Source organism: Sinocyclocheilus grahami, unplaced genomic scaffold (genome assembly GCF_001515645.1).
Source record: "Sinocyclocheilus grahami isolate Dianchi unplaced genomic scaffold, SAMN03320097.WGS_v1.1 scaffold172.1, whole genome shotgun sequence".
In the NCBI taxonomy this organism is placed as follows: domain Eukaryota; kingdom Metazoa; phylum Chordata; class Actinopteri; order Cypriniformes; family Cyprinidae; genus Sinocyclocheilus; species Sinocyclocheilus grahami.
In genome coordinates this window covers 1,303,220-1,313,194 of record NW_015505351.1, presented here as the reverse complement: position 1 = coordinate 1,313,194, position 9,975 = coordinate 1,303,220, and the positions used below count along the sequence as shown (strand labels likewise).

General features: G+C 37.6%; 1 protein-coding gene across 1 annotated transcript in view; it reads left to right on the top strand.

Moving 5' to 3' along the window:
* The window catches only part of LOC107593516 (zinc metalloproteinase-disintegrin BlatH1-like), a 15,777-nt gene that overhangs the window by 3,233 nt on the left and 2,569 nt on the right, over positions 1 to 9,975 (top strand). Inside the window, 14 exon segments of the mRNA XM_016283255.1 lie at positions 213 to 284; positions 418 to 587; positions 1,037 to 1,118; positions 1,245 to 1,354; positions 3,285 to 3,516; positions 3,677 to 3,766; positions 5,752 to 5,872; positions 7,163 to 7,265; positions 7,397 to 7,565; positions 7,649 to 7,729; positions 7,838 to 7,922; positions 8,027 to 8,168; positions 8,538 to 8,697; positions 9,392 to 9,433. Of these exon segments, the coding sequence (XP_016138741.1) occupies positions 213 to 284; positions 418 to 587; positions 1,037 to 1,118; positions 1,245 to 1,354; positions 3,285 to 3,516; positions 3,677 to 3,766; positions 5,752 to 5,872; positions 7,163 to 7,265; positions 7,397 to 7,565; positions 7,649 to 7,729; positions 7,838 to 7,922; positions 8,027 to 8,168; positions 8,538 to 8,697; positions 9,392 to 9,433 (1,659 nt within the window).

The following is a 9,975-nucleotide window of genomic DNA, read 5'->3' as shown; positions in this document are numbered from 1 at the left end:
TTTTTTCACTGACTGATGGTTATGCTAATATCTGATGGAATATAATACAATAAGAAAATTAGATTTAAAAAAAATGCTGAAGCATTCAATACAGTAATATATTTTTGACCCTTCTCTTCATAGTGAGGCAAATACTACTGGTCAATGCAAAAACTAAAAGGAAAAACGTCCAAAAAGAAGACAAACATGATTGCTATGTTTTTCTCTTATAGTACAGAAACTTTGGGTCTGACATGGACATAATCAGACCCAGGATGCTGGAAGTTGCAAATCATGTTGACAAGGTATATTCATATGATCATATATCTTAATAGAGTTAACCTTACAAATATAGTATTTACTTGTGTGATATGTGAAAATCAGTTAATAAATGTCTTAAGGAAATGCAAGAGAGTGAACACTTTATTCTTTGCTCAGTTGTATCGACCCCTTAATATCCGGGTTATGCTGGTGGGTCTTGAGGTCTGGACGAAACGTGACCAGATTGTGGTCAGTGTGAGTTCTGATGACACTCTCAGTCGGTTTATTGAGTGGAGAAAGAGCAATCTGCTTAAAAGAGTCAAACATGACAACGCTCAGTTTGTGACGTGAGTATGACCTAGTTACCCATTTATTCTGCTGGATGACTAAGACCTTCAATACACTATAGCAGAAACTAGTCCACTTCAATATACTTTACTACACTTTACTTATTTGTTGTCATTAGTTAACTACATTATGAATTAGCAATGAACAATACTGCTAAAGCATTTATTTAAAATATAATAGCAACATGGGCTTCTACATTTTTTTATAATCAATTTGTATCTGTTAACATTAGTTCATGCAATGAACGATATATTTTTATTAACTAACATTAACTAAGAATAATACATTTTGTGAAAAATATTTCTCATTATTTAATGTTAGCTTATGCATTAACTGATGTCAACAAATGCAAACATATTGTAAAGTGTTAAAAATATACCTTTATTTTACATTAGTACATTAATAATGAATCTTTTATTCAGTTTTATTTATTGATTTCACTTTCCAGTGGAATTGATTTTTTGAATGACACAGTTGGGCTGGCAAACAAATTTGCAATGTGTGCTGAAAGCTCAGCGGGAGTCAATCAGGTAATTATGATCTGCGTTAGTGATGATTTTCTGGTAGCAAATTATCTCCTATATTCGAACAATAAAGATTATTTCTCGAAAGGCATAGTATAATTGCATAAATGGTTATATGCTGTTATTTTTTAGGATCATAATCAGAACTCACTAGGCCTGGCATCCACAATCGCTCATGAGATGGGTCATAACATGGGCATGTCCCATGATGAAAATCACTGCACCTGTGGCTCATCAAAAAAGTTAAGGTAGACATAGTACTGTCTTGCACATCCCATTCGTCAGTTTGTGAAACGTTACACTGTGTTTTAAAGTTTTGCTTTGGTCAGATGTCAGATCTGTCTTAGATTATATTATGTTCAAGTGCATTTTAAAAAAAATATTATTTTAAGGTTTAAAGTACACTACCAAGTGCACATTCAGTGAATTTATGTGCACTACTTCACAAGGGTAGTAATGCAAGTGTATAAAACTCTTTGAACCTTTAAACTTCACTATCCTGAAAACACAATGTGAGCCTTCTATTGCAGTTAGATAAACAAACAATAAAATATGTGGTCTACTGTGCCTTTTGTAACTCTTTGATGTCTTTTTTTAATGAGAAAATACATAAGATCCACCAGCATCTAGGTTCAAACTCCTCCCTCAGCACTTCCTCTGATTTCTGGCCAATATCTTACTTATTTTCTGCTTTTCAGATTCCCACTGCCACAGATATTTCAGTTCTCATTCATAAGTCAAAGTCTTCCACTTGTTCGCTGGACCCTCTTCCCACTGTTTTGGTTAAAGTCTGCCCCCCCCTCTCTGTTTCCCCTCATTTCTGCTATCATTTGCTCTTCACTCACTACTGTAATACTAAAAACTGCTGCCATTACTCCAATATTGAAAAAATGTGGTGACGATCCTAATCATTTCAATAATTTCCGTCCCATCTCCAATTTACCCTTCCTTTCCAAAATCCTTGAAAAAATAGTTGCTACTCAGCTTCACTCTCATCTAAGTTGTAATAACCTGTACGAACAATTCCAGTCTGGTTTCCGCCCATTTCATAGTACAGAAACAGTACTTATAAAAATCACTAATGACCTCCTTATGGCAGCTGATTCTGGTTTAGTCTCTATTCTCATCCTCCTTGATCTAAGTGTAGCCTTTGACACCATTTCTCACACCATCCTTCTCAATAGACTAATCTCTATTGGCATCACTCACACCCCTTTAGATTGGTTTAAACTTATCTTTCAGATCGCACTCAGTTGGTCCAGTTACAATCTTTTAGTTCCCAACCTTCCCCCGTTAACACTGGTGTGCCTCAGGGCTCTGTCCTGGGACCCCTTCTTTTCATCATTTACCTTCTTCCTCTTAGCAATATCTTTCATAAATATGACATCCTATTCCACTGTTACGCGGATGACACCCAACATCACCCGGTCCGCTTATTTTCATTTACATCATATTAACCACCTTTTCATTTACATAATATTAACCATATTAACCACCCCTCCCTTACCCCTCATACTACTGCTATTCTTGTTTATAGTCTTGTCATTTCCTGTATCGATTATTGTAATTCTCTTCTCTTTGGTCTTCCTCACAAATCCCTCTATAAGTTTCAATTGCTTCAAAACTCAGCAGCCCTTATTATCGCCAGAATCCCCTCCTTTCACCACATCACACCTGTTCTGCAGCAGCTTTACTGGTTTCCGGTTAAGTTTTGCATTGACTTTTTTGCATTGAAAAATGATCTTGTTCACTTTTAAGGCCATCCATAATCTTGCCCCTTCATATCTGTCTGACCTCCTCCACATCCATATTACCTCTCGTTCTCTTAGATCTGCTTCTTCTCTTCACCTTACTGTTCCTTTTGCTCGTCTCTCCACCATGGGGAGCAGGGCATTTTGTTGCTCTGCTCCCCAGCTCTGGAATTCACTACCACCAGACATCAGAAATATTGTCTATCTCTTTTTAAATCCAGACTTAAGTCTCACTTGTTTAAGATTGCATATCTCACCCAAATTGTATTTGTCCAGTCCTACTTTACTCTGTTTTTGTCTCTGTATATGGTATTTCTTGTTTGTTTTCAATTGTCTTGTTCGTAAATTTATTGTGCGGTGTCCCTGAGTGTTGAGAAATGCGCCTATAAATACAATTTATTATTAGTAGTAGTAGTAGTAGCAGTTTATAGTGTGCACTGTCTGAAAATGACATGCTCTGACCTTGTCTATCTAGCACGCTGTTCCCGGAGCTGTTTAGTGACTGTAGTCTGGAGCAGCTGAGTGTGTTTCTAGACAACGCCAACCCCAGCTGCCTGCTGGACACCCCCAGCTCATCCAGACTGTACAGTGGGTCTATCTGTGGTAATGCTTTTCTGGACCCTGGAGAGGAGTGTGACTGTGGAACAGTCGAGGTATTGCACACATATCCTGTGTCTGTAGTGACTCAGTCTAGCCCAGTTGATCTAGCTCAAATTATCATTTTCGATGGCATCATTTATGCATTAATGTAGGATCATCTTTGACTCACATCTGATGTCTCATTGATGACTGTGATTTAATGTTTTGTGTAAGGAATGTGAAAATCCATGCTGTGATCCCATGACCTGCAGGCTCACTGAAGGCTCACAATGTGTTCATGGAGACTGCTGTGAGAATTGCCAGGTAAGTGACTCTTATGAAAACTCTTCATGGCCATTTTTTTTAAAGAAATTTACACTATGAATATATTTTTTAGAATAGATCTTTATTAAAGGAATAGTTCACCCAAAAATGAAAATTCTCTCAATTCAACCTCCTTCAAAGAAGAGGTGACTCTGGTGGGACTCAAACCCACAACATTTGATCTGCCTCATTTTACAGTCTAGAAATCTGCTACCCATTGTACCACAGAACCTACTTTTCTTCCTGACTTTTGTATGACCAGCATTGTGGCAAAAAAGAGACTTCCTTGAGTCTCTGCAGAATAGAAGCTAGATTTAGAATGTTGAAGCACTATTATTTCCTAGAGTGGGAGAGCAAAGTCACTGATAGAGGCACACCGTTGGGATTGGAACCCAGGATGTGTAAACCAGACTGGGCTGCTGCCTTTGATTTGTCATATAGTGTGGGCGGCATAAAAGAGTTTTCAAATGTCACGCAAGCTTCTGTTTCAGGTGTTTTTTGTTTTTAGGGTGGGAGGTGGGTGGAGCAAAATGCACTCACGAAATTGCCAGAAGTCACGATTCTGATGGAACTGGTGGGCCTCCTTTCCTAGAGTGAGGTACCACTGGGATTTGAACCCAGGATCTGAAAATCAGTCTGGACTGCTACTGTTGACCCTCGTGTATTGGTGCTTGTTTGTCCATCTCATGGAGGAGCATGATAGACATCATAAGTTCCACTGGGATTTGAACCTAGAATCTTATGTTTACAAGACACACACTTGAACCAACTGAGCTATGGCCCTGGTAGCCTCACGTAGCGAAAGCTTCAGACTCAACGGCAGAAGGTCTGGGAACCTTGGCCGATTTGAATGGCCAAGGACCACTCAAGAGGCCATATGACTGACAAGTAAAGCAACAAATCATGCTTTGTTTTGTGCCGCGTCATGTTTATGGGTGTGGAAATGTCCCCACATAAACAGACCAGTGTGTAAAACTCTTGGACATATGTATTATAAATAGTCTATGCCGCGAACTTTAAACATTTCACATACTTTTGAAAATCTAGCATTTAGTTAATCCAGATAAGCGCTCACTGTCACAGTTGTAAACACAATGGCTGTGTTCTTCAATGAGGGGGTTTGGCACCATGCCATCTTTGTTTCTAGGTAGAACGTTAAAAACGCGACACACACGTCTCTCAGAAATTCTGTAGAATTTCCAACCAATCAGATAATAACTTCAAAATTCCTGAAGTGTTTCCAGTAAAGTGTGCCATATGCATCAGACGTTCAGCCAACAGTCCATGGGCATGACGTCTGAGGCTGAGACTATGGCCATGGAAGCCAAGGAAGGGTTACTCAGAAGAGCAAAAAATCAAGGAAGGCTTTAAAAAGGTTGTTGAAGAGCTTATAAGAGTTTGCAAATGTCATGCAGGACTCTTTTCTAGATGTATTTTTGGGTGGAGTAAGGGTGTCAAAGAAATTCCTGGTGGGACACAAACCCTCAATATGCTATCCAATGGACCACAGAGTGATTTGGACATTTGATGGTTTTTCCTCGAGGCTTTTGTATGTCCAAAACTCTGGGAATAAACACGGGGCCAAAGAAAGAGACTTCCTTGAGTCCCAGCAGAATAGAAGCCTTGTTTGAAATGTTGAAGCAATATTTGGGCCTGCTTTCCTAGAGTGAGCCAGGAGAGCACCACTGACATTTGAAACAAGGATCTGTAAATCAGACTCAACTGCTGGACTTGACTTGTTATATATTGTGTGGGTGGCATAAATGTCATGCAAACGTCTGTTGTTGTTTGTTTGTTTTATGAGGGGAGGGGGGGGGACAATCAAGTTGCCCAAAGTTACAACACTGGTGGAACCTGAACCAGCAACCTTTGCATGGCCTCATTTTGAAGTCATTACTATGTAGTGTTAACAGTAACTCTAGATAAGTTTGTGGTTGACACTTTTTTGTTATTTCCAGCTTCTATTTTCTCTCTTGCCATGGTAGATAAAAGATGCTGAAAGCTTGTGTCGAGCACCTGAAAATGAGTGTGACATTCCAGAGTACTGCACAGGGCTCTCAGAGCACTGCCCAGAGAATGATTTTAAGATGAATGGCATACCTTGCAGCTCTGGCGACGAGACAAAAACATTAAAACCCATTATAAACGAGGCATTGTTTCATCCACTGGGGACATCCATCAGGAAACAATCCTCCATAAAATGCGCTGCACACATCTGATTATTTGGGTGGAACTGTTCTGAAACTAAATACAACTTAACCACTGATTTCTAGTCGTGTCCTCTTTTGGAAGGCCAAACAAAGTAGTTTCGCTTTCACAACGAAACAGCGTCTCCACGACATGGCAGCAGCGGCAACAATACTACAGCAAGAATAAAAGTTATGCCTTCTTTCTTTGCGTATACATTTGGGCGGTGTTATGCAAATCTTCCCACATCGTGACCTAGACATGTGGGAGCATGTTTAAACGAGGCGTTTTAGGAGGGTGTGGACCAGTCTTAACTTTTATAAAGAATATCTTTTTGGGTTTGAGACTTTAGTCTTTGCAACTTTAGGGATCTTATCTATTCACGAACAGCTTGTAACACTCCAAAGAGAAAGGAAAACTTGAAATCGCATCATATGACCCCTTTAAAATACTATGCACTGCACCACTCTAAGCACCATGGCAAAAAGATTTTTGCTTTTTTAGTTGAGTTATGAACCTTATGAAGTGGTACTAAATCTCCAAAAAGACTCAAAAACACTCCAAACTTCTGAATTATTGTTCATCGATCATGCTCACTAAATCGTTCACTTGATCACAGAACCAGTGAGACTGTCTGAACAAGTACCATTGGTGTGCCCAACTGAAATGGTTAATTGAACATTTATTTGCAATTTAATTTAAGTATATAGTTCAGACCAGTTATTCTTCAAGTACTAAAAGAACTGTTAATACAATTAAGGCTTCAAACCGTTAAAGCGCTAGTTTCCCCCAAAATGAAAAATCATTTGTCGTTAACTCGCCTTCATGTCATCTTAAATTGTATGACTTTCTTCTGTGGAACATAAAAAAAGGTATTTAGAGAAATGTATCAGTGTTTTTTGTGTATACAATGCAAGTAAGTGTTGTCCAAAACTGTTTGGTTGCCAACATTCTTCAAGTTTGGAACAGCATGATAGTGAGTAGTTGATGACAGAATTTTCTTTTTTTGGTTGAAACCAGAAATCTGAACCAGTATAATTAAATTCCCAACAGCCCAACTACTTTACTAAAACACCACCGTTCATTAATTTTCACAAGCTGTATTGATTTTCTCTACCTTGATATTTCAGTATCCTGCTGTGCATAATGACTCATATCAACACAGTATTCATATCTGCTTAAATGTTGTGTCTCTGATTATTTCCCTAGGTGCCAAAGTGGCTGCTGAGGCATGCTTTTTTCGAAACACATTTGGAAAAAATGATTCTCACTGTGGAAAGACCAAAGGTGGCTACAGAGCCTGTACAAAAGAGTATGCCATCTTTTTTCATTTTCTGATTCAAAATAGCTCACCAAATAACTATTTGTCATAGCACCCGTTTTTTAAGACCAAGCTAATACATCAAGAATAGATTACATTAAATGTATTTTTTCCTTATATAGAAACATGTTTTGTGGAAAAATATTTTGCGATGGAGGAAATGACTACCCCGTGACTGGTCAGAAAGCTGTGATAGTAACATTTAGGGGATTTTGCAACATAGCTGGGGACCAATCTGAAGAAGACGCCCTCAGCATGGTCCCTACTGGCACAAAATGTGGGCACAATAAGGTAAGCATAGAAGAATGTTATTTAAACTATGACGGCAGGACTTGTAGGCACAAAATTTAAAACTCTGGGTTATGTTTCAACAGGTTTGCTATGATTACATGTGCCAAGACCTGAATGTTTATGGTAGTAATGATGATTGCTCACTGCAATGCAGTGGAAGAGGGGTGAGATCAAATCTCCATTTCACCGAAACCAATAGGAGGATGTCTTATGATTCAAAATATAAAAAGCTTTTGAAAGAATTAAAATTAGATTTTATTATATTTTTGCAGATTTGTAATCATAAAAAACAATGCCACTGTGAGCCTGGATGGGCACCTCCTTACTGTGAAGTCAGATATTCTGAATTGCCATCCGGTAATCAAATACGCTTCTTTCTTTTCTGAAAAGCATGTTTAAATGTAGCACCTGTAGTAATGTAACATTCTGACCAATTCTACTCTTGTTTCCAATTTTTTTAGGACAAGCAAAGATAATTGGCATCTCAGTAGCAGTTGCAATCGCTCTACTTGTACTTGCACTATGTGGAGTCTTGTTTTATTGTAAAAGAAGAAAAGCCTTGATTTATTGTAAAAGAAGAAAAGCCATCGTCAGCCACAAGACGTGAGTTGTTTGATTTTGATATGCTTTGTGACATTTATCATGCCCAGGGTTTTGAATGAACTGCAAGTGAACATATTCCAGCCAGGAATATTTATTCGCCATAAAACCCTTCTGCATAATTTTCTGAATAAAAAAAAACTTTTTGCCAATTATGTTGATAACTCTTTTTTCAAAAGTACTGTTTATGCTTTGTGTGTAAAACTTTTAATGAAGTGTATCTTTTAAAAATGGGCCATGTTGCATAGCAACCACCCTGCTGATTTCTTGTAAATGTCTTGCAAAGTTATTGGTCAGAAGGTGTGGGTAGCTGTGAGTAATGTAATTATAGTAGTCTGTCCGTTCATGTCACGTCTGTCTGCTTGTTTACAGAAAAACTCCTTCTGCAGGGCAGTTGAACCTTCTTTTTGAGAACAACAGTGCCAAGAAGGACCGCCCTGAGATCAGCCAGCCCATATTCATGGGGACCACCATAACTCAACCCTGCACCCCTCTAACTGCAAGATTGGGCCCGACCCGTCCTGCTCCACCAGTTAGTAGAACCTTCATTTAGATGCAGCCTGTTTATTATCATCTTAAAGTCAAAAACTCTTTTCTCACTGAATGAAATGTATTTTTTTCCCCCTATTTGAAACCTGTGAGTGTGAAATAAAATAGAAAATAGGGTTAGTATCAAATTTGTATTGCGTAGCCATACTTTTGTCTTTGTACACAAAATCTGAATCATACTACAGCTTATTCTGGATAGGAATGCCCATCTAGATGATGTGACTACCTGTCACAGTTTGTACATGCTATTTAGGGCTGGGAAAATCTAAAATGATTCATGCAATAATAATAGACTGGCATGGAAAGACTTTTGCATTGGCATTTCTGTTTGTTCAAAAGTTTTAAGTACTAATTGTTTAAACAAGTTGAATATAAATGTCGCTCATGGAAATCTAGTTTATCACTACAGTACTTACACAAACACCACTCTAATATTGTTCAAAGATTTGAATGCACACATGTTAAGGCATGCTGTATGCAGTTTACAATGTTTTACAAGTGCTTTCTAGTTTTGTGCACAACATATCAGGTATATGAACAGGCCAAAGCTAAGAATAGGGTTAAATACTTGTAGTTCCACCCATAATGTCCTGCCAGGACAGATAAGAATTAAGAAGTCTTTTCCCATCTCTCTAGAAAAAAATTAAAGTACATTTGTACTCTTATTCTGCTTGCAGCTTCCAAAAAAGTCACAATCGCAACAGACCGTAGTAAAACAGGTAAGATCAACTATTGATAGCAGAAATCCACTTTTTTGTATTTTGTAAAAAAACTATTTATGATATTTAAAATATTTCACACAATAATGAAAATTCTGACATTAAACCTGTACGACTTTCCGTCTTCTGTTGAACATAAAAAGAAATTGAATGTTTCTGTTGCTCAGCAGTGGCCAGAGACTATCAGGCTATATGGCAAAATAATATATTTTCATATATATTTTTTTTTAAATATTTCCAAATATGCAAAATATGGCCAAAAATATATTTCTAAAAGAAATGTTAAAATATATTTGTATCAACAAATTTGGGTTTGTTTATATATATATATATATATATATATACAGTGGTGTGAAAAAGTGTTGGCCCCCTTCCTGATTTCTTATTTTTTTGCATGTTTGTCACACTTTAATGTTTCAGATCATCAAACAAATTTAAATATTAGTCAAAGATAACAGAAGTAAACACAACATGCAGTTTTTAAATGAAGGTTTTTATTATTAAGGGAAAACAAAATCCAAAACTACATGGCCCTGTGTGAA